Raw genomic sequence first — 27941 nt, 5'->3', positions numbered from 1 at the left:
TTATTTAATTCACTATAATGTGGCCCACTAATGGTTAAGACAAAAATGCTAAGTACTAATTTTAAAGTTTGTATTATAACAGCAGTGCAAAGATGACAAATCACACAAAATAATAATAGATTATAGATGCACTTTTCTTTCTTTTTTTTGCCATATCTGTGATTTATTTTTTATTTTTTACAAAACACAGACTAAAAGGCATATAACATAATGACTACATCTGGTTCAGACAAAGACTTTGGTTGGCGTGCATCACGTAATTAAACATCTGATGACAAACAGGTTTCCTGCATTTTTCTTTTATTCATAAAATTGTCATCTTACATCAATATACTGCATCTCTCCTCTGATGTGCTGCTACTGCGAACAGAACCATTTAATGCACCAAATGATTAACTGAAAAATAAAACAAAAATATTTTAAACATATCAACTACGAAAGAAATCACTAAATGCAGTCCCAAAAGTATTATTATAGTACTGTGCTACAGTACTTCAGTGCGTGTAGTTTTTTCCCTCAGTGTCTACTCTTACCACACACATTACCTCACAAATAGATATTCAGAGCAGCCATAATAATATCTAATTACTTTAATTGGACAAAAAGCATCAGTTTATCTACAAGCCAGCCAGCCTCCCCTCTGCAAGACTAGACACTATTTTACAGAAGCAAATCACATATTATATCCTAATAAACAACTCTTAACTGATATGCATACGAGCATATGAAGATTAATGCAGATAATCTTCCTTCGTAGGGAAGATATGCAACATATACATGACATTGCTGGGACACACACACACACACACACACACACACACACACACACACACACACACACACACACACACACACACACACACACACACACACACACACGTTTTCGTCCGACAGCGTTACATGATGGAGCAGGTGAAGCCGCAGCAGTCCTTCAGTAGTGTATGTCTAGTTTTAGTGAAAAATGAAGTCTGCTGGGATTTGGACGCCACCTTTTGATCTGGCAGAGCACCTGCTTGTAAAGGATACACAACAGTAAACTCTTACACTCACCACAGCACGTAATCATCCATCATTACATCTTCATTTTACATATTACTTAATTGAAAAGTTTGACATTTTGAGGAGTGTCCTTCTTTACTATGCTAGATTTTAAGGTCACAGCTGGTTAGCTTAGTTTAGCACAAAGACTGGAAACAAGGAAAAACAGCTAGCCTGACTGTCCAACAAAATGTCCCTCGAAAGCTCATTAATTATCATATTATATCTATTTTACACAGTTTCTTATTTTTTGGGAAGGCTTTGCCTTTATTTTGGACAATCCATGGAGAAGAGACGGACAGGTATGACATCACAGGTGCATTTGGAAATCAAACTGTGGGCATTGATAAGTGGCAGGATCTGTAACCATTCGGCTACAAAGGCGCTCTAATAAAGTGTTACATCTCTTTTGTTTCATCTGTACAAAAACCTGTATGTTGCCTGGCAACTAGTACAGATAAAGAAATAGTCCGGCACATAACCCACTGTAAAATGTAACACTTAAACAAACGAGATAAAACGTGTGACTCAGTGAGCTTTACAGGTGCGGTTAGATGGATCTTGTGACATTAGGACAGAGCCAGGTTAGTTATTTTCCACTTTCCAGTCTTTTTGTTGAGCTAAGACAACCAGCAGCTGACTGTACAGCTTCATCACACAGAATAATTTAATCGACCAACTTGCAAACTTGGAAACTTGCAGGACAGCCTCATAGCTCGACTCACCTTTTGTAGCCAATGTCTTGGGAAATTTGGATTGTAAGAAGGCTGCCATTTCTCTGTCTTCCTCTCTTTCCCTGTGGAGGAAAATATTTCCTTGTTTTATGTGGTTTTAAGATTTTCCTAATCTTGTTAAATGTCACTGGGCTGCATTTTGGGGGAAACCGAGGCGATGGGCAGGAGTGACAAATCCTCAGGAGAGGATTGTAATCTACAGTGCATGGTGTGAATTCACCGCACACAATCTTTCTGAGACCAATCAAAATGTCTGTCAAAGATATTCTTTGACATAAACAACTGACTGATCATCAGTGGTGACGGCTGATTTAGCAGCACAAAAAAACATTTGAGCGATTGTGGATTTCTAAAGTTTCTAAGTCTAAAGTCTTATTATTCAGTTTAAATATACAGAGAGGATGCACAGAACACAACGAGACAATACTTTATAAGAACAGAGTTATGAAGATCAGACAATATCTTTTAAAAACCTACTGGATCAATAGTCTGAGATGAAAGAAAATGGTAAAGTTAAATTTTTACAAAGTTAAAACACGATAATCTGAAGATCCAGAGCTTTAGAAGTGCACACCTTAATGAAAACTCTGTTGCTCCCTGAAACCCACTGTGCTGTAAACAGACTGCACTGTGATGTCTGCTGTGCCTGTGAAGAACTTACTTAGTCAAAGTCCCTTTTTTTATTTTTTTTTTATTTTTTATTTTTTTAAATCGATTGATTTAATAACCTCACCTCAGCCTTTCAAACTCCACATCATCCACGAGGAAGTCTCTGGTCTCCACCAGCTTGTTGATTTGCTGCAGCAGCTCCTCTTCCCACTTTCGGTCGTCCTTGGACTTGTCATTGTCTGTTCAACAGTCACATGATAAGCTTTACATGTATAACAAGATCATAAAGTGTTCAAACTATTACTATAAATGATAAACCATTATATTTTAGGACTGTAAAACATTGCTGTAGTTATACTCGGAGGGAACACCATCCCTTATGCTGCTATTATATTTCAAAGAAATTATTTTTATTTCAATTAGTTTATTGTTGAGTATAAAGCCAGAAAGTCTGTGTAACACGGATTAGTTGCACACATAATCGACGACTAGTCTCCCACCGTGCAAGCAGCTCTGTGAGGATGTGTTTAAGGCCCTGTCCCACACATCCGTATGACAGAAACGTATGCCGGCGCATACGAAAAGTCCAAATACGTCCAACTTTTCATCGGATCGGAAAAGTGAACATATATAGATACGCATGTCTAACCTATTGATGGCGCATCACTTACTAATACAAAATGTATCAGATGAATGCCCAACAAATGCATAAGATATACAAAAATATGGCGTATACAAAATATCAGCAATACACTGGTGTACGTTGATATAAGGTAAGGTATAAGTAGTATTCATTAAGAGCTCACTGTGTTACGCTGGTGTACGTTGATATAAGGTAAGGTATAAGTAGCATTCATTAAGAGCTCACTGTGTTACGCTGGTGTACGTTGATATAAGGTAAGCTATAAGTAGTATTCATTAAGAGCTCACTGTGTTACGCTGGTGTACGTTGATATAAGGTAAGGTATAAGTAGTAATCATTAAGAGCTCACTGTGTTACGCTGGTGTACGTTGATATAAGGTAAGGTATAAGTAGTATTCATTAAGAGCTCACTGTGTTACGCTGGTGTACGTTGATATAAGGTAAGGTATAAGTAGCATTCATTAAGAGCTCACTGTGTTACGCTGGTGTACGTTGATATAAGGTAAGCTATAAGTAGTATTCATTAAGAGCTCACTGTGTTACGCTGGTGTACGTTGATATAAGGTAAGGTATAAGTAGTAATCATTAAGAGCTCACTGTGTTACGCTGGTGTACGTTGATATAAGGTAAGGTATAAGTAGTATTCATTAAGAGCTCACTGTGTTACGATGGTGTACGTTGATATAAGGTAAGGTATAAGTAGTATTCATTAAGAGCTCACTGTGTTACGATGGTGTACGTTGATATAAGGTAAGGTATAAGTAGTAATCATTAAGAGCTCACTGTGTTACGCTGGTGTGCGTTGATATAAGGTAAGGTATAAGTAGTATTCATTAAGAGCTCACTGTGTTACGCTGGTGTACGTTGATATAAGGTAAGGTACAAGTAGTATTCATTAAGAGCTCACTGTGTTACGCTGGTGTACGTTGATATAAGGTAAGGTATAAGTAGTAATCATTAAGAGCTCACTGTGTTACGCTGGTGTACGTTGATATAAGGTAAGGTACAAGTAGTATTCATTAAGAGCTCACTGTGTTACGCTGGTGTACGTTGATATAAGGTAAGGTATAAGTAGCATTCATTAAGAGCTCACTGTGTTACGCTGGTGTACGTTGATATAAGGTAAGGTATAAGTAGTATTCATTAAGAGCTCACTGTGTTACGCTGGGGTGCGTTGTTGAACGTTGATGTTTTGAGCATGTTTGAGATATGCAGACGTTATGTGACGTTAGACATACGTGAATACGGAATACGTACGTGAATACTTACCGACGTAAATACCTGCGTGAATACAGTACGTGAATACCTACGTGACTACGTTAGAGGAACGTTAGATATAGGCTACGTCGGCTGACGGTGAACCCTACAGCCAATGTATTGATAACGAGCGGATAACCTATTCCTACCCTATGTTAACATTATGCCTGACGACGGAGTAACTTATTAAACGTGTTTCTACAGTACAGCTAGCGTTCAGCATGTTAGCCGTTCTCCAGCATCAGCATGACGTGAACCAAATGGCACTTTTCCAGCTCCGTGGGCCAGACGCTCTGATACGTTTTAAATAAGTAAGTGATAAGCTATCAATGCTTGACATATGTATAATAATTTGTTATGTATTCGTTATGTATACGTCAGCTACAACACCGCTGTGGAAAAGTTGGACGTATTTGGACTCTGACACATTTTGAGCTAATTTTCATATACGCCGGCATGTTTCTGCCATACGCAACTGTGTGACAGGGCCTTCAGGCACAGCTAAATGCTAACCTCAGCATGCTAACATGCTCACAGTGACAATGGTAGCATGCTGATGTTTAGTAGGAAGTTACCTTGTTAACTGTTAGTATTGTTAACATGCAGCCTAGACATTAATAATGAGCACAAAACACAAAGTAAGCTACAGTTGAGGCTGCTAGCATGGCTAAAAAAAATGACAATGAAAGACAAGTATTTTATAGGTTAACCTACTAAACACTTCTGTCGTGTAGTTTAGCTACTTATCTCTTTAGTTTCCATCACAACCTCCTCCTATAGTAGAGTGCAGTAGAGCTGTCATCTAAAACTTAATGAACAGAGGGATGTGAATATCTCTCTGAACATTTTCAGACAGAAGACATATTATGTAACCAAAGTGCAAGTGGAAAATAGGAAAGCCTTGAGAGGACCATTGTTATTCGAAGTCTGTATGTGTTTGGAGTTGAGGTAATTTGATGTGAAAATGTTCTTTCAAAAAGTCATGTTTTTTATTCATCTTATTCTAAAGATGTGTTGAAAAATCTGCAGGATAAATAAGATGTGACAGTAAGACAGTGACTGTCTTTTCTTATTTCACCTGGAATTGAGACAAGTATCTGCAGATCCGTCTTCAGCCTTGTGATTTCTTTGCAGAGCTGGATGTCATCCATCCTGAGTGGAAAACAAACAAACTATGCATAAATATGTTTGCAGGAAAGCAGATGAGCCAGTTTTTTTTGTTTCCTCTTCAAGAGGCATACCAAACATAAAATGAATGGTATATTATGGCAGCAAAGCAATTTCCTTTGCATACACACATCTTTGTGAAAGTGTAGGAGCTTATCAAACAGAGAAACACTGGACACAGATGACAGCGAGGTCCGTGAGTTTATTAGCTGGAATAACACCGCCACGCTGCCCTCTGAATGACTCACACCTGACAGCATCAGATCTCATTTCACCGTCAAACGTCAGGAGCCGGTCACACAAGTATCTGTGTGTCTGTGTGTGTGGGCTGTTATTACAGTGATGACAAAAAGAGGGAAATGACAGTAATATAAATATGTACTCGGAGCTGTTGGTTTAATAAAAATAGGTTTCACTTCAAATGTATTTGCATGAGAGTTATCTTTTCTATGTCGCCTTCAGCCAAAATGTTGGTGCTGCATCATCTGCCTAAAGCAGGATTTCAGTAGTAAAACACAAGTCAACAGCCATGCTAGCAGCTCTGTGACAATGCAAACATGCCGATGTTTGGCAGGTATAATGTAGCTTAATGTGTAAGCAGGCTAGCAATCTGCTAATGAGTCATTATTAAAAAGAAAGACAGTACCAAATTACATGGCAATCTAACCCTCAGTCTGGACCAACGTGGTGGACTGACCATAGACTAATGGAAGTGCCTTAAACACAAATCAGATTGTATAGAAGTCTATGAGACAATAACATTACTTCTCACTTGGTATTACCTCAGTAAACATGTTCCCAATGAGTTTATGGTCTCAATTGCTAGTTTCAAGTCTTCTTCAGAAGTGTAACATTTTGTTTGCCTAAAAACTTCTTGTTCAGCGTTCGGTTGTACTAAAAGACACTGATGGCTGAACAGATGGCTGTTCTAGTACTGAACTAGTAACATTAAAGTCATTATTTTCTGTTTCTCTGATTCATCATATGGACACATTATGCAGCGTTGGTGGCTGTTCTCAGTCCCAGCTCCACCCCCTCCATCCTCATGTGTCAAAATAATGAGAACGGTCACGATAGAAAAATTGTGAAATATTTAAAAGGAAGAATGAGAGAGAAAGGAGAAAAGGGCATCTTATGAGATCTGAAAAAAGCGTGTGTGTGTGTGTGTGTGTGTGTGTGTGTGTGTGTGTGTGTGTGTGTGTGTGTGTGTGTGTGTGTGTGTGTGGTGTGTGTGTGTGTGTGTGTGTGTGTGTGTGTGTGTGTGCTGGTATTCTGCCAAGACTAAATGGCACTGCTGTTTTCTTCACACACTTTTTGCCATCATGCACATGGCTGCTCCCAGTGTTGGTGTCTGACAGTCAGGGTGCATCATCTCTTATTCCTGTGGGGCTGCTAACAATATCTGTGTGTATTCAGATCTCGGTACAGCAGGGCTTTACAGTACGTGTCGGTGCAAACAGTGGAACATAACATGATAGATGAGAAGCATATCATCTTGCATCTAATGTCATCATATCTCAGTATCCTTTGTTTGCGTGTTTTTTTTTTAATATACTGAACTATATGAGAACTTCTGAAGAAGCAGAACTTACATGTATCTCAGCTCCGATTCCCTCCGTACGAGGATGTCTCTTATCCGCTCAATTTTGCAAAGCTCTCCTTCAATGTCCTCGATTGTAATTGTGGAGTCGGCCATCGAAATGACATCCTCTGCTGGAAGACACACAAGACCAAAACACGTTTATTTGGGTCTGATAATGTGATTAGAACTTTTACAGATACACCTTTATTTATTTATAAGACTTTATGTTCGACTGCCATCAAATGACAAAAGCACGAATATGAAGCACCTTCGGTAAACAACTAGTACCCATAAAAAAATGTCAAGGTTTATTGTGACAAGTTTGAAGAAATACATGATGTATTACTGTGGCGGTTTTACAAGAACCATCACTTTAACAAGAAGCAGTCTTTGAGCAGCTTTTTTCCCTTCCTGTAACAACTCAAAGTAAATCTATCGTAATGTTGTAATTTCAGTGGATTTAACATTCATGTTTGAATTACAGTTATCCTCACAAAGGAGATTGTTCATGTCTACAATAAGCTGTGTTACAGCAGACATTTTAACGGTTAACTGCAGAAAAAGCACAGGTGTAACTAATAACCTAATTAACGACAGGCAGCGGTCTGTTTAAGGGATCCAGTTCCAGGCTCTGGTATTGTGCATGCTGGCTCACTCGCATTACGTACTGGAATACTTAAATTAACTGAGCCATCGTTAACAACATTAGTTACATCTGTGTTTTTGCTTCAATGGCAATTTAATGTCGCCTGTGAAAAAGGTCCACAGTTTCTCAGTTCCTCCTGCAGTGTTCAGAGGTGTGATGCACTCACTGTTGACTCTAAATGATCATACAGAGAAGATCTCAATACAAACATTTTTAAAAACACTGAATTATTGTAAGTAGCATCATGATTTAAAGCAATAGTTCAACATTTTGCTTTTTTGCTGGAGAGTTAGATTTTGAAGATTGATACAGCCAGCAGCCGGTTAGCTTAGTTTAGCATAAATGCTGGAAAATAGAAGAAACCGCTAGCAATGCTCTGTCTAAAGGTAGAAAACAATGTCTACCAGCAACTCTGATAACGCAATGTTCACACTACGAGCGACAAAGCTACAAAACTGCTATGCGTGGCCAGATACATTGCCGGTGAGTCGCCGTTGAAGAGCATCTCAAGTGCTTGTTGATGTAGTTATGTCGTTAAATAGCACTGGGAACTGGCTGAAGACAAGAACACGTTTTCTTCCATTTGTCGGAACAGAACAGGAATTGTTGGGACAGAGAAGGGGACGCTTCACCGCCAGTGGAGCGCAGCTCAGCTTTGGTTTGTAGCACGTCTCGCAGCGACGAGTGTCGGGCAGAAATGTGTAGCTTCACAGGATTCCATTGAAAATTATTTGTAGCCTGTTACTTTATTGTGAAAATGACATTAAGTTTATTAATTAACAGATTGTATTTTGTTTGACAAAGCAAGGCTATCCATTTCCTGTTTTCAAATCTTCATGCTAAACTAAGCTAAGCTAAGCTAAGCTAAGCTAGTCAGGTGCTGGCTGTTGCTTCCTATTTAGCGTATGGTGTTATCGACCTTCTTTTTTTTATCTCTGCAAGAAAGCAAATAATCCTATTACCCCAAATGTTGAACTATCAATCTAAATAGTTTTTACTAGATAGTCTAGTTTTTGTCACATTATTCTAACTTTTGTTAGCACAGTAATTTGACAGTTAATTCTGAGCAAAGTGAAAATATTTCAATCCCGCAGTGTTAAACTGTCTTTATAATTTAATTTTAAATGATTTTTTCCATTGCCTAATTGAATATTGATATATCCTATTAGACTTGGATATTGCCTAATTGATTGCACTCATTATGTCCAATAAACCACTCTGTCTCGGTTCTTAAGGTTCTCAAGAGAATCTTGAGACCATGAACATTTAAACCTCCCTGGATCAAATTCACCATCCTGCTATGATCTGATCAGACCTCTGTGGACTTCCTTCCAGTAATCCTTCAAGCATCACTGAACAGCTGCACTGCCTGCCCGCCTGCAGCCTCCTACTCCTCACCAGGAGCAATGAGTCATCCAGCAGAGCTCAGATCGGCTTTTAATTACGTGACCTTGTGTGAAAAGACATTGCAATCGTACACACTGGATCACTGGGGATATCAGCTGCACAAACACTCAACTTTTCCTAACCCACGCATGGATCTGAGGATTCCACAACTATATTCATGTGTATTACCACATGCATGCACACACTTATAGGCTGCGTGAATGATCAGATGGTGATCAGTTTTAGTGTTGAAACAGCCTGCATGTGTTTGTTTTAATTATTTTACCCTGAGCCCTCCGACAGACTCCAAGCATTTAGTCAAAAATAATTTGAATCACACTTTAATAGACTAATAAATCACTTTAACTGTAATTGTTATAAAGCAACTTTGTGAATGCATTTCTTTTTGCTGTCTTTTCTTACTTGCAAATCATTTCCGTATAATACAGTTGTAGTAATACTGTCACACCCTTAGAGCACATTTAAAGTCAACAATGTGGAACATGTGCTATTATAGAAAGCAATACAATAAAATGAATGTGTTCCTGTGTATTCTTATAGTAAAATGTTGCACACATGTTATTACAGGGGAAGACGGTTGAACAATGCAATGGGAATAACAGAAAACCAAAAGTGAGTCTTGAGGAACGCCATAAATACAATCTCTGAAGTTAAAGATATAACTTAATTTCCTAGGAATCTTCCATGAAACAATATGTAATTTTAGGGAAAATAAGTATATCCTTAAAAAAAACAAAACAAGTAAAAACATGTTTCATTCATTACTGGAATCTATATTCTCTAGGTCTATATTTAGAGAATACAATGTTATTATTCTTGTGTGCACTGACTGTCGGAGGTTTTTGCGACGGGGGGTTGCTGGTGCGTAGTTCACTCCACTCGTCTCCTTTCCTCCGCTCTGTCTCTTTAGGTGTGTGTGCGGGAGCGAAACGGTGGTGAATGCGCAAGGCAAGAAAAAAACAAAAACAAGCGATCTACCCGCACTACACTCGGCACTCGCGATCGACCTTTTGGGCACCCCTGCTCTAGGACAAGCGTATGGCCTTTAAATTAATAATACAATTACTGGGAAACGTAATTTAACTGTTGATTAAACATCTTAACCTCCACAACATACATTGGCCCCTCAAGGATGTAATTTCCGCCAATGTGAAAAGATTATAATGATAAACTTTCTCGAAATTACTTAATATTGCAAATGAATTACTCAAAATAATGCTTTCATACATCATTATTTTGAGTAAATTGAGAAGTCATTATCTTTATTTCTAGAAAGTGTGTCACTTTATTGACTGACAGGATCTTTTTTTCATCACGAGGCTAAATTTTAATCTCGTTCTTTTCTTTTACTGGCGGAAATGGGTTTCCATAGAGACCTGAAGCTTTAATAATTGTCTCTGCTGAAAGTTGGTGCAATGGACAGATCCCCTTCTCCCGCTGATCACTTCCTGCAGTAACACTATTCAATCCTGCATCCAGTTCAATTCAAACACAACGCTACTCAAAACTCACTTGATTTCTCCGTCGCTTCCTCCACCTGCGTCTTCTCCAAAGAGCCGTAATGCTTAGAGGCTCTTCTCTCTTTTTCCATATTATTCCCTTATAGGACACTGCGCAGCAAAATAATCCAAAAAATATTTGTGCAGCCTGACAATGTGTGAATTGAAAGGTATCGACTAAATCCATGCAGCGTTGTGGAAGGTGTGCGGGAATATAACGGGCGGAGAGCTGCAAACAGATGCTGAGCAGACTCCTGACAGCACAGCGGTGGATGTCAGGCTGCGCTGCGCCACCTGCTGGCAGAAAGACACACAGCAACAGCCCGTGAGAAGAACTGCCCGAGAGAATTACATTTGAACATTAATGGAAGTATTCGGATCCTTTTTCTTAACCCTTGTGCCTCACATAAAAAAAAGGTTGCTCTGATGTCCTTAGATCAGGGGTGTCAAACTCATTTTAGTTCAGGGGCCACATGCAGCCCAATTTGATCTCAAGTGGGCCGGACCAGTAAAATCATATCATAATAATCTGTAAATAACGACAAATGTTCCCCTTTGTTTTAGTACAAAAAAGTACAAGTACATTCTGAAAATGTTCACATTTAATTAACTATATTTTTACAAAACATTATGAACAACCTGAAGATTCTTAAGAAAAATAAGTGCAAATTCAACAACATTATGCCTCAGTTTATCATTTACACATGTGTACAACATATACATCACAGTGTGTCTACAAAGGCACAACATTTAGTCACAGGTATCTGGAACTGAACAATATAGTATTTTACTTTAAGATCAAAACAACCCGTCAAGCTAAATAAATTATTTTTAAATGCACATTCATTTCCACATCTGTGTAGTAATCCTGATCACCTGAACTGACACCACACCACACAAACTAAAGTGGGAACTATTAAGGAAGAAGGTTAAGTTATCCCCCTGCCTTGTAAATGTATACATAACAAATACATACAAGTTGTGGCTCTTTGTACTGAAGCTGACGCTGATTCAGACCTCTGGCTCGGATGAAATTAACAGTTTGGACAACCACTGCCATGACGTGATCCATTTTTAACCACTTGCAACACAACGCTTCTTGGTGCAAAATACAGTGAAATGTCCAAAAACCATGTCCTCCATTTGCAGCCTGTACATTCTCTCTGAATTTTGTCACAACACCTGCTTTTCCCCCGATCATTGATGGCGCGCCATCTGTAGCCACGTTAACAGCACGGGCCCAGTCCACTCCGACCCGGTCCAGCGCTCCAACGAGAGCGTTGAAAATGTCATTTGCTGTCGTGGTGTCCGTCATAGCACCAACTCAAGGAACTCCTCGGTGACGGTCAAAGTCTCATCAACACCACGAATGAAAATGGCCAGTTGAGCAACATCCGAAATGTCCGTGCTCTCATCAATTGCAACCGAAAATGCAACAAATGACTTGACTTTGTGCTTCATCTGGCTGTTTATCTGCCACAGTGTTTCTCGTCAGGCTAATGTTGGCAAAAGCCTGTCGCTTCTCAGGGCACACGAGTCCTGCAGCCTTCAGCATGTATGTTTTCACGAACTCACCCTCCCATCTGGCTTGGATGCTAATGCTATTTCGCTAGCAATAAGGTAGCTAGCGATATCTAACAGACTGCTGCTTCTTCAGACCCGCTAACAATTCATTTGTCTTCTCTCTTCTCAGTTGTCCTTGCAAGCTGTTGTATGTTTCGCCATGATGAGTCTCATAGTGGCGCCGAATATTATATTCTTTGAGCCCTGAAACCTGCCGCGAACACACCGAGCACACAGCTTTCCCACTCACCTCTGTGAATAAATAGGAAACGGTCCATTTGTCTTAGAAAACTCTTCACTCCGTGTCCACTTTTCTCCTTTTTTGACAAAGACATGTTGTGTAATGACGGTGCCACAGAGTGTAATGTTGACAGAACCCGCCAGCTCCAGGAGTTCTTCACCGGCAGCTCAGCATCAACAGTTTGCTTGCTTGACAGTGTTGTGTGCGACCCCCAGTGGACACATTTGAAATAACAGTTACTTTCATTGAAAAATTGCAGTTAATGTCTTCTCTGTAATCTTTACACTTTGCAAAATCATCCCGCGGGCCGGATTGGACCCTCTTTCGGGCCGGTTCCGGCCCACGGGCCGTATGTTTGACACCCCTGCCTTAGATGATCAAATATTAATGATAATATGTTAATATTATTTTTCACTTTCACTGAGTTACGTTTCAATACTCATTTTTAGAATTGTAACCCTTTAAATACCAGTTTGTTTACATAACTTATAACTTGTTTTATGAAAAAACAACAAACAACGGAACACTGGAATACGTAAATGATGAGCAACAACATGCATTTTTATTTTTTTGTGCAGGAAACCAGGAAAATAGCATGTACTTTGTGACAGTGCGTGTTCCAGCTGATCCAAGAGGGTTTTAAATAGTTTATTTAGCTAAGGAACAAGTATTTTCTCAACACCTCATCCTTTAGCTTATCACAAACATCCAGTTACCAAAATTGGAGATACATAGTTTCCCACTGGGCAGGAAGAGTATAAGAAATCTTGAAAGAAACAAAAACTGTCAGAAAGTTACATAAAATGGAAATCTTCAAGAAAAGTACAAATACGTGGAATTCTACTGAAATACAGTATTTGAGAAATGTACTTTGTTGCATCCCACTACTGTATTTAAATCATTGAGAGAAGCAAAGACGGCAATTGTATTGACTCACATTATGGCCTAAAAGGATTAAAACAGACATCTACTATTTTAACGGTCTGCTGCGCTGTGACCACGACATCCCTCTCCTCAGGAGAATCGAGACGTCTTATAACATTATATTTTTAACGACATATTGGTGTTGACTTGACTTGAAGCAGCCAGGCCCTTGAGGGCCCCCGCCAGATGTGTGGGCAGTGCAACGTGCATCTGCAGGAGACACCACTGTAACATATGCATCAGTCCCACACCCGGGGAGGTTTATTCATTCAATCACTCCTCAGCTGTGTGTACACAGATACAAGCAGGGTTTGTCATTCAGTGTACAGGACAGAAGAACATCAAATAATACAGTAACAATTATCCCACACTGCTGGGCAATGAGTCTGAAGGCAGTTCTCTGGAATTACATCATTTGGACCCAAAGCAAACAATTATTTTGGCTGCTGATTGCACTTCATGTGAAGTGTAAGAATATTACTCAAGAGGAGCTCATGCTGGACTCACACACCCGATGCTTCTGCTATACAAAGTGGCTCATTGTTTTAGCATGAGTGGTTGACTCTTCACAGTAATCAGGTCTGTAACAGGTTTTCAAATGCAACACAGAAACTTTCTGGACAAAAGAAAATACATTAAAGGAGCGTTTTAGATCGTCATCAATTTTACCTCACTGCATTAAATTGCCGTAATAAGTAATCAAAATGTAGTATTACTAACTTAAAGTTCACCCCAAAAAAACAAAACACATATTTTTCCTCTAACCGGGTCATGATTTCCAGAAAGAGACAGTTGAACTTTTTTTAATGTATTTTTGTTACTTTGAGCTCCACAAGCCGAGAGCATCTAGTTCCATTATATTGAGAGAAGACAGACATCTGTACAGCTGATATCTCCAACACTCTGCAACTCACACCAAAACAATCTACATTGATAAACAGCACTACAGGTAAGAGGACACATACGTATATTTGATTTTCTTCATTTAAACAAATGTCTGCAGTGTTTCCTAACAGGTACAAATGGACCATTAGACAAGAGGAAACTCACTCCTAAAAACAGGTTGGACAAACATTTTTTGACTCAGATCAAGAAGAAACTGTTCACACCTATAACACGGGAATCTTACAACTCAACTTGAATTTGCTGAACTGCAGTTAAACACACATAACTTAGAAGCGATCACCTTTCAGCTTGTTTAATCATGTTGTGAGTTCACACAGATAAATAAGGCACAAACACAATGAGTGACAGCGGTGACTTTAGCTGTAGATAAACAGGCTGGGTGTGGTGAGGACGCCAGTGCCTCACCTTGTGCACACGTCTGTGTTTGCACTGCGAGAAAGAGGCTTCAGTGTCTCTACTGACATGGTGTCATCCTGCTACTTTGTTTGTTTATAAAAATGATTGCTGATGCTAAGGTGCATTTGTAGAGGCTCGGGTGACACAGAGATGAATCCCCATCAGCACAGATGATCACTTATAAAATGGCATGAGATACCACAACATTTCATTCTGATGGAAAAAAGTCAACAGTTAGATTTGATTTATTTAAACCAGTCAGAGTCGGTCCATGAGCTGCTTTGGGCTGTGCTACCTTTGTTGATAAAGAGCGACATGTCTAGGGCTGCCCTCTATTAGTCGTTTTGTCTTCGTCTACTGAGATTTCTTGAGTCGATTAGTAGAAATGAAAGATAAATCGTCAGATGCTTAAATCGCGATGCAAATATGTGAAGATTGAAATGAGTGTGATGAAAATGTAATCGCGATACTCTTTTTAAAAAGGACGCCATCTACTTTTGATGTCACTCTCAAAGACAGTTGTCGCAGTATTTTAGCTTCAATAATTCCGAAAATGAAACCAGTGAGAAGATTGATTGTTTAGGGAAATTTAATTAAGTCTTTTTGTTATTTAAGACAATTTGTCTTGACTCATTTTGTTAAATAAAATCAAATGGTATACCCAGAACATATTGTATTGAGTTGAGTGTATTCCTATAGATTATACATCTTTTTATGCTTCTTTCATGCTGAAGGACTTATTTCCAAGAACATTATGAGCACATCTCTGGTAAACACACAACTCAAAGGTTTGCTTTTGCACAATTCTTCTTGGAGAAACTCAGTTTTACAGATCTGTCGATTAAATCAACATCGAATAATTGACCAAATCGAGTGTTAGTCGACTAAGAATGACTTTAGTCGAGGACAGCCCGAGACACGTCTGTGACAGGAGATTCATAATTCTTATTTCTATACGATGCAATGATTTGATTTTGTAAAGGTAAATGCCCTCCATCCCTGTGGAGTTCAGTGGTTTATCCTCCTCCCATACTTGTTATTGCTTCTGTCGTCTTCCATTGCTTTTTCAAGCCAGTCTCTCTCCTGCTCAGAGTCAGAGTCGCTGGCTTCACTTGCATCAGCCGCCAAAAGGCGAGAATAGTTAATCCTGCACTTGCGGGGGGCTCTCCACTGGAGCAGAGGCAGACACAGACACCACAGCATCACACCCACTGCCACTCCTCTGAACAGCCACGGCAGGCCGAACCTCTGGACCACAAACCCTCCTGCGAAGCTCCCCAGCCCGCTCCCCAGGTATAGAGAAAATGTGCTGTAGACCCTCCTCACACTCCTCTCCGCCCCTGGCGTGGCCACTTCCTCACACTGGACCTTCACAGCCCACCAGAGGGCTCCGCTGCTGAAACAGCTCAACACCTGAGCGGGCATGGCGGCCCACGGCCCCCATAGGAAGGAGTAATAGAAGCACTGCAACCCGAGACTCGCAACCCCCACGACTAGCACCCTTCCCGGGCTGAGGAGCTTGGACACCCGGCCGGCCAGCAGAGGGAAGGTGGCCTGTGAGAGCAGAGCGAGGGCGAGAGACAGCCCCATGTGCAGCTCGCTGCTCCCATGATCCTGCATCTGCCACAGGAGGAAGTTATCCACGGCCGAGCCCGCTGCCCCGACCAGCAGGGTGGTGGCGGCGCAGAGCAGAGCGTGGGGGGAGCCATGCACCAGCTGCACGGCTTTGAGGAGCGCGTTGGCCCTGTCTCGCTTCTTATTCAGGTAGAGAGGCAGGTATGCGGCCGCAGGCAGAGCCAGAGCTGCCATACAAGCGTAGCAGTAGAAATGCGCCACGCTTCTGGGGAACTGACCAGCTACGAGACAGTTTAACTGGCTCACCAGCAAACCCGCTCCTCCAACTCCGCACGCCGCTCCAAGCAAACCCCACACAGCGGTGCTGCTGTAGCGGTCCGAAGCATCCGCGAAGTCGAGATACTCGTATAGGCCGTCGTCTGCCGTCCACTCCAGAGGGGCAGCCGCTGACTCCCACACAGACACAATGATGAGGATCAGGAAGAAGAGCTGGTGTTGAGGGTCCATCATCTTAAGGCTGCCCAGAAATTCAAAGTGGCTCTCTTTTTTCTCTTCCTCAGTCATCTTTCCCCCTTGCTGTTCTTCTGACCTCTTATTCCTCGCTGCTGAGGAGCTGATGTTGTGGTGCACGATGGAGCTGCTGATGTTTGGTTCTGCAGCACTGACATTTTCTTGTGACGACTGACGATGGGGTTCATTATGTTGATAAAGTGAAGTTTGGTTCATCAAAACAGAAGCAGATTTATTATCAGCGAGTGTCTTTGCAGGGAAAGTGACAGCAGTATGAGAAACAGGAGCTGTGTTGAGTTTAGGCTGAGTTCTAGCTGATGTGGAAGGTGCAGCGCTGCTCATGAGACCCAGACTTTGACTGCTGCTCAGATCAGACATTTTACAGTTGCCGGTCTGTGCGTGCACATCTGCAGGCGGGATGAACAGCAGAAGCAGAGCCGCTGCTGCCGAACACACGAGAGAGCCGTTTATCACCACTCTCCTCTTGTTGTAGTGTTTGGAGAGCATGCTCGCCACGGGACTCCAGGCCAGCCCTACGAGGTGCTTGGTGCCCATGATGATGCCCGTCATCGCAGGAGTCAGACCCCGCTGTCTGAAGTACAGGGTGAGGAAGGGGAGTAGGCAGGCTCGGGCACAGGAGCACAGGAAGTTGAAGGTGCCGGCCAGAGCGAGAGCTCGCTGGATGTCGATCTGCTTGTTCCTCTTCATGATTGGCAGCTTGCGGTCTCTCCTGATCTTTTTTGACATGGAGCGCCTTGCGGGTTTAAACTGGGAGACACAAAGAGAGAGATGGGAAATAAAACATTAAAAAGGAAGACTTCACCCCCAAAATGATCATTTATATATCAATTACTCACCCCGTGTTAACTTGATTTCCTAAAGAAAACTCTTTTTTCCTCGCATGACTCACGAATGAACGAATAATCCAAAAACGCAGAAAAGTCTTGAATAATTTAAGAAAATGGGAGCTGCGTTTAACAACAGTAGAACTATAACGACATTATCCGTTTACAAACTTTCACACATCTGGTGCAGTATAATCCACGTCTCATTTATCCAGCCGTTTGCTCACTACCTCACAAACACATGCATTTTCACTAAAACTTTACTCTTTAATACACTTATTATTGTCCAGTCAAGTCCTGTTTATGCGGAAGTGTTTCTCTGTTTTTTTATTCTTTGTTCTCCGTTTAGGCATGAGAGAAAAAACTAAGTTTTCTTCAAGATTTCAAGGTAACACGAGGTGAGTAATTGATACACAAATGATCAGTTCTGGGACAGAACAACAGAGCACAACATGGATCAGAGTAATCAATACTTCTATCCTCAAATACATCTTATTTGGCAACCTATTAATAAAGGTATGATTGATTTCTGTTTGCAGGTGCAGGGTTAATCGATCAGTCTATGACTTCTTCAAATGTTTTGAGTTCAAAAATATTCAATTGACAATGCTGTATGACAAGTAAAACAAGCACATCCTCATGTCAGACACTAGAACCAGAGAATGTTTGGCACTTTTTCACTATTTTTGCTTAAAAATTAATCAATTATCAAAGTAAATAAAATGAACTTTGAAGCTTTCTGCATAGAATAGTAAAAGCATGCTTGTTATACAGCAATTCCCGAAGCCCTTACCACAGTCCTCTTTTTTAAAACATATTATAAAAATGTATAAATCTTTAATACATTTCATGAATTAATTTTATTTTGGTTAGTGTGTATACTGTATATGCAGTACAATCAACAATACAGTTGTAAGGGTGGTTAAAGAAAATGTAAAAGATAAATACACAAATGTTTACTATTGTATTGTTTGCTTAATTCTTTCTCTTATGTTGTGGTGTATCCAATAGTAGAGTTTAACGTTAAAATGCGCGTCCTAAGGAATAAGCCCATCGTATGATTATTTGCATTAACAATGATAAAACAAGTACAGCTCAGTAACACCTGTGAGGCTGGATGCACCTGTTCCCAGCAGGATATGAAGATGTGGAGCACTAGTCCACGTCACGTCAACTTTGTAAAAGATAAGAAAAAAGAAAAGAAAAACGTTAAACATTTACCTTTTAGACCTCTGCCTCGCACACTCTTCTCTACACTTTTCTACCGGTCATCTTTCACCTCGAACTCCTGCATTACATCCATGATTTGGTATCTTTTGTGTTTTGACGGAGGGCACCTGTTACCGTCTGGACGCTGAACGCACTTTTGTGTCGGCGTTTACACCTGAGAGCGTTTTCCGCGACGGCAGCGCCCCCTAACGGCGTGGATGACTCTGCACCACAGACGACAGCGTCGCACTGAGAAGATAATAACTAATACATTGGTATAATAAATAATACATAATAAATAATAATGTATAATTAATTAATAATAATTAATAAACCATAGATAATAATCATTAATAAATACATTTTAAAAAGAACACATCCAAGTCAACTTCACCTGTACAAATTAAAGACACTAATTATTTCACAGGAAAAACATTCAGTTGAAGGTTGAAAAGTTTATTTACCACATTTTCAAACTCAGCACACATCACAAATTCCTACATGCTTATATTCGTAACCTCATTGCAAGCAAACAACTATGGCATCATGATGAACATTTAAAATGTAAAATAAGGCTTTAACACACAGGCCTAAACAATGCAACACATGCATGACTGGATGAAGGAAGTACACAAGTATTAGTAGCAAAATGTCATGAAAGTATCAATGAGCCTCAGAGTATTCTCTCTCTCTATATATAAATGTATTATTCAAAAATGATGATTATACTGATGCATTTTAGTGTTGTCAAGGTGGAGATAATTTTAACTACTGCATATACAGTCGAGTAGTTTCATTCATAACGTTGCATTGTATTTTATAAACTGTCTATATTATAAAAATCTTGAATTTGAAAAGTAACTAGTACCTACCTACTAGTACAGTAACTGTTAAATAAATATAGTAGAGTAAAAAGTATTTGCCTCTGACATGTAGTGAAGTAAGTATAAACATTGGTGGAGGAACTGTTCAGATCCTTTACTTAGAGAAAGCACTAATTCCACACTGTGTAAAAATACTGTTGAAAATGTTACTTATGTAAAAGTATGTAAATACAATCAGGTATTAAAACTAAAAGTACTCAATGCAGAACATTTTAAATCAATTTAATGAAGCAGCAAATCCTCATATTTGGGAGTCACTATGAGTATATTAGATTATTTTACACTTAATGGATCGTTAATTAATGTAACGTAACCAAAAGAAGCTGGACGATAGAAAACGAGCACCTCAACCTGGCAGTCAAACTGCATCAAATGCAACAGTTATGCATTACTTAAGCATGCTTCTAGTATAAAAAAAGTATCTTAAAATACTTTACAATAACAAAGGCATTTTGTCAAATAGAAAATAAATGTTGGTAATACTTTATCATACATTATTTAAGTCCCCCTTCTTAGCATTTGTAATTAGTATACATTTGATAAACCTACACTTTTTATCACAGAATTTACTGTTGATAAAACATTATGTACAGCATTATCTGCACACATGAAGTGGAGAGCTCATGTCCCTCAGAGGGTCACACCAGTGAACGTTTTGATTTGCAGCGACAGGACTTTGTCCAGATACTTGCTAAACAGCAGCTCTTGGTCATGTAAGACACTGAAACTGGACCGGCGGCTGCATCCTGCGTCCAAACACGGAGAAATTTCTACCCTGTAAAGTAATAACATTACATTGTATCACTTTCAATTTGCTTAAGGTGAAAATGTGAAATATAAATGTTGTAGTGTCGCAAACGACCTTTGGACGCCGGTGTACGTCCTGCGTGAGTCCTTGTCCAGACACACAGAGAGTGTTCGGTGCTCCAATGCCTTGATGCTGATGTTCTGGGTTTTGATCGTCTAAAATGAAAACATTAAAAGGTTAAGTTACAATACCACTGTAAATATTACTTAAAATGAAAGTAGTAATAATGATAAAATAAAGTCTTACTGTGTTGTATATTGGGTTCACACTTTTAAACCTGACAGTAAGGTGATCTTCACCTACACAAAGTGACAAGGATTATTCATATATATATACATTATTTTTGCATTAACAAAAATCTGCCAATTAAAAAAAAATACAAAAGGTTAACCTGATGTTATCACCACGCCATATGTCATGGGTGCATCTTCCTTTGCCAATTCTCGTCTGCTTAAAGATATCTGTTGAGGATATAACAGTTAGCCCATATCCTGCTGTTGATTCTAATACTAAACAGAAAGTATGACTATTAATAACAAGGACTGTACCTTTGTGAAACTGACTGAGATGACTGCCCCAAAGACGACGGCTGTCGGCTTCTTTGGGCGGTGAAAGGACCTGTCTGTCAAAGACAACACCTTACTTTAAGTAATGAATCTCATTGCATTACAGGTTATTACAGCAGGTTATTACAGCAGACACTCTTATCCTGAGCAGTGATCTAACTACAGTCTCCCTGGAGCAACTCAGGGTTAAGTGCCTTGCTCAGGGGCACAATGGTGGCAGCCCTGGTATTGAACTCACAACCATCCGGTGTTCTGTTTGGAAGCCGTACCACTAGGCCATCACTATTCACACCCACACACAGAAAGAGATTCAGAAACATACGTGATACATTTTCTTTGAGGTGTCTGAACTCTGGGATGTCTGCCTCCAGATGGGACACAAACACCTCCTCCACCTCAGGACATGCATCAGAGCTGGGTCGGGTCATCTGAACACATACTGTAGTTAGTCAAACCGAAAGTGCATGTGAAGTATCACTAACCAGTTTTAACCAGTAATGGAAAAGGTATTTTAATTCTATACTGGCCACTAGAGGGCAGCAGAATTAGCTTAGACATACATTTCCGTGTATCCCCTGCAACATTAGCATTCAGTTGGAGTTGTGTGTCTGTCCACCTGAATGTAAATCCCATTTTGACTCTTCTTTTAGCTCCAATTTTGGTATCAACTAATGAAAAATATCTGTCTCTTTAGCAGCTAGTCGCTAACTTAGTGTGTCTGCTGAGGCTGGAAACCATGTTGACGAGAGAAGGGTTTGTGGGTTGGAAAAACTAAACAATGAGCTAAAAGAGGGTAAAAACCTCTGTGGGGTCGGAGGACTACAGTGGCCTTCAGGTAATGTAAAAATGTGAACAGCCCTGTCTGGAGCCAGAGTTAGAGGGCTCATTCTAAGCTAATGAAAACAGCTAGCGATTCTTAGTTTCAGGTGACTATACACTAATGACAACATAGTTCTGAATATTATATTCCATTTCTGCTAATCGATCCTCATAAATCCTACACACTGATCCTTTAATATAAAGAATAATTGATAAGTGCAGCTTTAAGTAAAAGTAGCATCACCACAATATACAATCACGCCATTATGTCTTTAACAGAATGTTCTCCTGCTCATGAGATAATGTGATATTTCTGCTGCTTTTGTTGATATTTGAAAACCCAACCTTGCTCTGTCTTTGACATTTGCGTGCATTTACATTTTAATATCATGCACTGTACCTTAACCGAATAGAGTGGCAGGTTAACTGACTGAGTCCCACAGCGAAGGTAGTAACACAGGGTGTCCAGTAGGAAGAAGTTTTGCCTTGACTTGCTTCGATCAGTCTGGTGCAGTAGGGAGGCATCACCGAAGGAAGAAGGTGTCAGATGAACACACATTCTGCTGCTGTTGTGTTTTAAGCTATGCTAGTGGCACTATGGGTGGCAATGTTTGCATCCTAAAACACTAAACTTTGTTGAATTTGGTATACATTATTCCTGTTTAACATCAACATGTTAGCACTCTATTAAGCATTAGCTCGAAGCACAGCGGTGCCTAAATACAGCCTCAAAGAGCTGCTAGCGTGGCTGTAGAGTCATTGTCATAGTCTTGTCTAGTCTATTGTTACCTTTCCAGCCAGTTTGGAGATTGCAGCTCCCAGACTGTTGACGTTGCTGTTGTACCAGGGATCCACTCTTCCCAATAAGGAGGCGAGAGACAATCTGCCTTCACCCTGACATGGGCTGTCCTATGAGGAATAACAGGTGTTGCAGGTTCATATAGAGAACTTCATTTATAGCAGTCAGTCAGCATTACTTTGAGTGACTCAGTGTAACTCACAGGTGAACTGAGCGAAGGATCCACATCAGTGACTGGGATGTAGTAAAACCGTAGGTTTAGTTTATTGGTCAAAATAAGATGTTTTGATTCCCTTTCTCTGTTGATGGAAAGCGGAGTGAACACAAGAGCACAGACACAATGCAAATGCAGAAAAGGTTTGAGGGACATTGATCTCTATAAACAGATTCTGTGTTCATAAGCAGACTCTGTGGACAACAGGACAAGATTTTGGTATCGGAGCGATCTGGTTTCCGTTTGTAGTCCGAGCAGTGTTGGCCAATCACGTTTGAGCAGGTTTTGGTTGTATGCAGGTAAACAGTCCATGTGGGGAGCAACATAGGCCGAATGTAGTGGCTGAAACACTATCTTGGAACCAATTTAGCTTTTTTATTAGCTCAAAATTAGCTTGTGAACTGGCTACTTGTCAGACCAATAGCTGATGGGTTCCAAGATTGGAGAAACATACACAAATTTGCTGTAACACTATTTGGAAAAAGAACACACCAACAGCTCACCGAATCGAGTGATAAGCCCTAGAAAGTCTTCCCAGCACACGATCGTCCCCCATTACCACTACCCGTGCTGTGTAACGGCCCCTGTCTTCTTCATGAACAGGAGAGCTTCCAGGAAATGTGTCCATCTTCTCCCTCATTAGGCTCAGTGTATCTGCTAATATCTTGTTCTTATAGGCATTTCTCTGTATGAATGCTGGCACGTTACTTTTGACTGGAGACTGCACTGTGACATCAAAGTCACTGCCCTCAGACTGAGCTGAATTTTTTTTGTTCCTCTCTTCTTCATCAACACTGGTTGTGTTAGAGCAGGAAGACATGGCAAAGTTTGCCAGCAGATTCCCTTTGAGAAAGATACATTTAGTGTACAATTTTACTGCAGCAACTTGATCTGCTATTGACAGAAATATAAAGTAGAGGCGTCTGATAGACTCACATAGATCCTCTTCTTCTCTCCACAAAAGGAAGTTGATCTCTGGAAAGGGCATAGCAGTGCTGCACACAGAACCACCATCTATCTTGGTTCTTTCTGAGAAAACAGGGTAAAGGTAACATGGCAGCCCTGTCACAATCTCTGCTAATACCAGGCTGTTCTACAACAGCTGAGTGCAGAATACATACCTTCTTTAGAGGCAGTCAAGATGTCTCTGTAAATGTCTTGTAGTTTGTTCAGATAGTGTGCACGACCACCTGCACCATGCTCCACACTCTTCTCCACGGCTAGAACCACTTCCTCGAAATATGTCTTTGCCATATGTTCCCCTAAAGCCTGAAATACACATAAGATACATGGTCTGATACTGAATACAGATAAATATGTCATTTATGTAGTTAATTGAGAAATAAACTTGCCCCATGCAAACATTTATCAGCAAGACTAATTGTGAAAGCCATGCTAGCTAGCTCTGTGAGACTGCACAGCTGTGCTTTGATCTAAATGCTGACATTAGCACAGTTACGATGCTACCATGTCAATGGTCAGCAGGTATAATGGTCACCATGTACACTATCTCAGTTTTAGGATGATAGAAAAAGAAAAGTCCTAAACCAAAGAGTAGGATAAATGAACTGATGATGAAGGGTTAACACAGACGGTGTCCCGCGGCACACTGGTGTGTTGTGAATTATTTTGTTAATAAATATTTCACGAGTAACATGGTTGTCTCTCAAGTTTACTTGGAATTAGTAAACACAAATAAACAGAAAAGGGAACATGAATGTCTGACCAAAATTCATGGAAAATTCATCCAATAGTTGTTGAGACATTTCACAAAAGTCTGAACACCTTGTCAACATCATGCTAGAGGAAAAGTCAAGTGATGAGTAACGCCATTAGGATATATCCTCTGGGAACTATGGATGACATCTAGAAAAATGTTGAGCTATTTCTCAGGATAAGGGGAAAACTTTGACCTGCTTGTGGCATTGTGGCCAGTGGATGGACTGACTGACATTACCATCTCAACACCCTCACTACTAGCATTGCTAAAAATATCTGTATTACTTTGTCCAAAACATCTTCATTAACTTGCTTACCTCCAGAGCCTGAGTCAGTCTGGAGATATGGCAGGTTGTCCCCAAACCCGTCTGCAGCACACGTAGCACCACATTTTTCTCCATGGTTGGTGCGTCTCTGAGAAAGCTGGACGGCTCCAAGTGTGCTCTTAGTGCTGCTTCCAGTGAAGCAGAAAACACAGCCGGGTCAGCAAACACAAACACTCTACAGGAAACCAGCAAACAGATAGGGGACAGTTGTAATAAAGAAGTTTATTCAAAGCACCGTTGATTGTCGTTCAAACTATAAACTCACTTTTCCTGCACGGTGAAATAATCATTCTTCAAGTTCTGCTCTGCAGTGACTTTCCTCTGATATAAGGAGCCTGAGGGAAGGTATATTAATATAAAGTATGTTAAGAGTGTTTATTTTATACTGTACTCTATTGAGTCAATTGATGCTTGATACCTGGTGTGGTCATTTCCATCTTGATGTTTCTCAGAACGCTCAGGGCCACAGCAGAGTAAGGCGACGGTAATATCAGCAGTTTCATCAAACACTCATACACGGTCTGGTAAACGCTGGTGGGAATCATGTCACCTGACTGGAAAGATAAGTACAGAAATAGCAACACTTTAAAACAGAAAACAGAAAACCCTACTAACTAGGCTGCCAATCAGAGAGGGCAGACCTCCGCCAAGGCCATGCCTTTTCTTGCTTTGTTAACCATTGTGTTTCCGTAATCCTGCTGAGAGACGGACAAACCAAACTGAAAACATAACCTCCTTGTCGGAGGGAGTTAGAGTCACACAGTTGTGTCTTACCTTAATAACCACATAGTAGAGAGTGTGCAGCACTGGGATGACATGGGTGTAGGATCGCATCTTGTGGATCTAACAGTTGTTAAACAAAAAGTTACGGTTCAGGTAATGTCGGCAGAATTACTTAAACTCTTCGTCTACAAAGAGAGAAACACGCAAGCATTTGGAAATCTACATGGTATTTTAAACTCAACCTTGAAATCTGAACGTTGAATATGTACGTCAACATTGCTTACACTCCCCTGCATCTTGTCCAACTCTTTGACCAGCAGACTGATCAATGAAACGCGGGAGGATGGATCGGCCTCCAGCTTCTTCTGAAGACTCCATCTAAGCACTCCTGCAGAGCAGACAGACAGTAGTTTGCTTTGTATTCAACTGTGCACATTACACTGAAACTAATGTAGCCATTAATCTTGGGGTATGTAGACCAATGTTCATAATTTCCCTTTTTTCAAATAATTATTCAAATGAATCTAATACAATCATCTTGATAATATAGAGAGATTGTTGCAAGACCTCAAAACAGGTCGTTAAGCCACAAAAGCTTTTCAAGGGAAACATAATTCATTTTACAATGTGTTAAACTAAATTATACTTATTGTTTCTGTAAAATCTCAAAGGAATAGTTTGACCTTTTTTTAAATAATTGTATTTGCTTTCTTGTTGAGTGAGATGAAGAGATTGATGTCTGTCCGTTTAATATAAACCAGTAGATAGTTAGTTTATCTTAACAAAAACACTGGAAACAGCTAACCAGGCTCTGTCCAAAGGGGATCAAATCCACGGATTAAACAAACCGTTCTGAATGTAACCAACTAAATGTCACTAATTAACAAGTTATATCCTAACTTGTTAATTAGTGACATTTAGTTGGTTACATTCAGAATGAGCCAGGCTATCCGTTTCCCCTTGTCTGTATGCTAAGCTAAGCTAATTGGCCGGTGACATTACACCTTATATTAACTGTAAAGACATAAATAATGGTAATATTGGTTGCATTCAAACATATTTGCCTTTAAACGCACAATATCACTAGGCGTTTCTCAATAAAAACAATAAAAAAAGACAGTTAGGTGACACAGGAGTTTGCGCGGGATCATGGGAGTTTCTGTCATTACAGTCAGCTTTGTGTGGTCAGGATTCCTTCATTGTTCATTGTTGAAGAGATTTTTACAGGGAGCCGAATTATCCACAGAGGTCTCCTACTCTCAAAAATAAACGAACCAGGTGATTAAAACCTGTAAAAACACTGAATAAAAACAAAGTTTCTCCGACACAGTTCTGTTGCCGCTAACATTAGCTCAGCTTGTTTCTCTGATATCTTAAGATCCAGATGTCTGATGACTATAATCCTTCATCCGGTTCCAATATACTGTATAGTTAAAAATGTACAGTAACAATGCGGTTTAAAACGGGATAAAACGTACATTTATGATGCCATCTGGCAGACGACCACAATGCTGACGCATGCGTAGAGGGGATACGATGCCATTACAGGCGACCAAATGAAACGGACAGTTACCTTCATTAAAATGATTTCTCTAGGTTTGAAAATTGTTGGAAACATTTGGGATAATGTAAATTCACAAAAATATATAACATAAGTTTAGTCGTTTTTAGACATTTTAATTAGGAAATGTTACATAGGCTTAACATTCCTTATTTCTAGCTACCTTTCTGTGAAGCCATGTGGCTGCTCGTCTCTCTGAGAAGAGTCTGGACGTTGTCGTACAGGCTGGACTCCAAAGTCGAGAGAGACACGTCGGCTAAAAATGAAGATCATACGTGTTATTGTTATGAAACCAGTCAAGATCATATTCTACTACTCCAAGTTACTCCAAGTTACCAGCTAAACAAGTTTGTTTCGTTACTGCAAGAGGAAATGAAAACACTCACCGGTAGAATCAACCATCTTCACGGCTCATCAGATTTCACAACAATGACTTGATCGCATTTGTGCCCGAAAACTCAACAATGAGTGTTTTGTATCTGCAGCTCAAAACTAGAAACATCAGCGGATATATACTGAACTGTACAAATACTATTTGAAATAATGTAACTATGAGCAATCAAACAAAACACAAGCACGCTTTGTGCAAAAATAATTTAAGTAACACTGTCGGCAGTAATCCAGAGTTTACCATTGCAGCTGCTGTTTTAATAAATCTCCTCTGCTGCTACCTGTGAAATTATGTAACAATGGCAGGTAGTGTTTACTGTGAGTGAGATGAGGTGAGAGTGACTCAGAGGAGGAAGTTCAGGAAAGGCAAGACGCTGTCTA

The 27941-nt window shown here is 40.1% G+C and overlaps 3 protein-coding genes and 1 long non-coding RNA gene across 11 annotated transcripts; 1 reads left to right on the top strand and 3 right to left on the bottom strand.

Annotated features, from left to right (window-relative positions):
- Window positions 1–283: 283 nt before the first annotated feature.
- Window positions 284–12641, bottom strand: LOC115012539 (uncharacterized protein C16orf45). 6 transcript variants are annotated; one of them, XR_003832694.1, is made up of 7 exons: window positions 12396–12641; window positions 7041–7161; window positions 5360–5433; window positions 2506–2620; window positions 1764–1834; window positions 843–1012; window positions 284–807 (listed from the first exon to the last, which is right to left on the bottom strand). XR_003832694.1 is itself a non-coding variant. In XM_029438204.1 (6 exons), exons 1-6 carry the CDS (start codon window positions 12478–12480, stop codon window positions 897–899), a joined length of 582 nt encoding a protein of 193 aa, XP_029294064.1. In that variant the 5' UTR covers window positions 12481–12640; the 3' UTR covers window positions 284–896. The 6 variants fall into 6 exon arrangements, 5 of the variants coding, with proteins under 5 accessions (XP_029294064.1, XP_029294065.1, XP_029294066.1 ...); XM_029438204.1 differs by having other exon boundaries at window positions 284–1012; window positions 12396–12640; XM_029438205.1 differs by having other exon boundaries at window positions 284–1009; window positions 12396–12637.
- LOC115012540 (uncharacterized) lies at window positions 7820–9640 on the top strand. Its single transcript, XR_003832695.1, has 2 exons — window positions 7820–7908; window positions 8912–9640. It is a non-coding gene; the product is annotated as an uncharacterized LOC115012540 (long non-coding RNA).
- A 906-nt stretch (window positions 12642–13547) lies between the features above and the next one.
- Window positions 13548–18967, bottom strand: mfsd6l (major facilitator superfamily domain containing 6-like). Its single transcript, XM_029438181.1, has 2 exons — window positions 18764–18967; window positions 13548–17465 (listed from the first exon to the last, which is right to left on the bottom strand). The coding sequence occupies exon 2, from the start codon at window positions 17442–17444 to the stop codon at window positions 15621–15623; it is 1824 nt and encodes a 607-aa protein (XP_029294041.1). The 5' UTR covers window positions 17445–17465; window positions 18764–18967; the 3' UTR covers window positions 13548–15620.
- Window positions 18968–19244: 277 nt separating this feature from the next.
- On the bottom strand, window positions 19245–27666 carry pik3r6b (phosphoinositide-3-kinase, regulatory subunit 6b). Of its 3 annotated transcripts, XM_029438177.1 has the most exons (19): window positions 27557–27666; window positions 27334–27426; window positions 25894–25997; window positions 25661–25729; window positions 25305–25440; window positions 25152–25221; window positions 24878–25061; window positions 23963–24110; window positions 23778–23870; window positions 23345–23684; window positions 22830–22926; window positions 22618–22737; window positions 22229–22333; window positions 21332–21437; window positions 20992–21065; window positions 20835–20904; window positions 20690–20742; window positions 20498–20598; window positions 19245–20410 (listed from the first exon to the last, which is right to left on the bottom strand). In XM_029438177.1, exons 1-19 carry the CDS (start codon window positions 27570–27572, stop codon window positions 20266–20268), a joined length of 2124 nt encoding a protein of 707 aa, XP_029294037.1. In that variant the 5' UTR covers window positions 27573–27666; the 3' UTR covers window positions 19245–20265. The 3 variants fall into 3 exon arrangements, 2 of the variants coding, with proteins under 2 accessions (XP_029294037.1, XP_029294038.1); XM_029438178.1 differs by lacking the exons at window positions 27334–27426; window positions 27557–27666 and adding an exon at window positions 27088–27138; XR_003832693.1 differs by lacking the exon at window positions 19245–20410 and having other exon boundaries at window positions 20586–20598; window positions 20992–21061.
- Between the last annotated feature and the right edge of the window lie 275 nt (window positions 27667–27941).

This window comes from Cottoperca gobio, chromosome 8 (genome assembly GCF_900634415.1).
Source record: "Cottoperca gobio chromosome 8, fCotGob3.1, whole genome shotgun sequence".
NCBI lineage: Eukaryota > Metazoa > Chordata > Actinopteri > Perciformes > Bovichtidae > Cottoperca > Cottoperca gobio.
The sequence above is the reverse complement of the archived record's forward strand: the minus strand, read 5'-3'. Positions and strand labels throughout refer to the sequence as shown.

What these genes read in the sequence shown, in the direction of transcription:
- mfsd6l (XM_029438181.1), bottom strand. Translation starts at nt 17,444, where the DNA reads ATGTCAAAAAAGATCAGGAGAGACCGCAAGCTGCCAATCATGAAGAGG.
- LOC115012539 (XM_029438204.1), bottom strand. Translation starts at nt 12,480, where the DNA reads ATGTCTTTGTCAAAAAAGGAGAAAAGTGGACACGGAGTGAAGAGTTTT. An exon ending in GAATCGGAGCTGAGATACAT is followed by an intron (nt 5,434 to 7,040) that starts GTAAGTTCTGCT and finishes TTTTCCACTCAG; the next exon opens with GATGGATGACATCCAGCTCT. An exon ending in GTGGAGTTTGAAAGGCTGAG is followed by an intron (nt 1,835 to 2,505) that starts GTGAGGTTATTA and finishes TTTCCTCCACAG; the next exon opens with GGAAAGAGAGGAAGACAGAG.
- pik3r6b (XM_029438177.1), bottom strand. An exon ending in GAGAGAAGAAGAGGATCTAT is followed by an intron (nt 23,685 to 23,777) that starts GTGAGTCTATCA and finishes TCTTTCTCAAAG; the next exon opens with GGAATCTGCTGGCAAACTTT. An exon ending in TGAACCCAATATACAACACA is followed by an intron (nt 20,599 to 20,689) that starts GTAAGACTTTAT and finishes TTTTCATTTTAG; the next exon opens with ACGATCAAAACCCAGAACAT.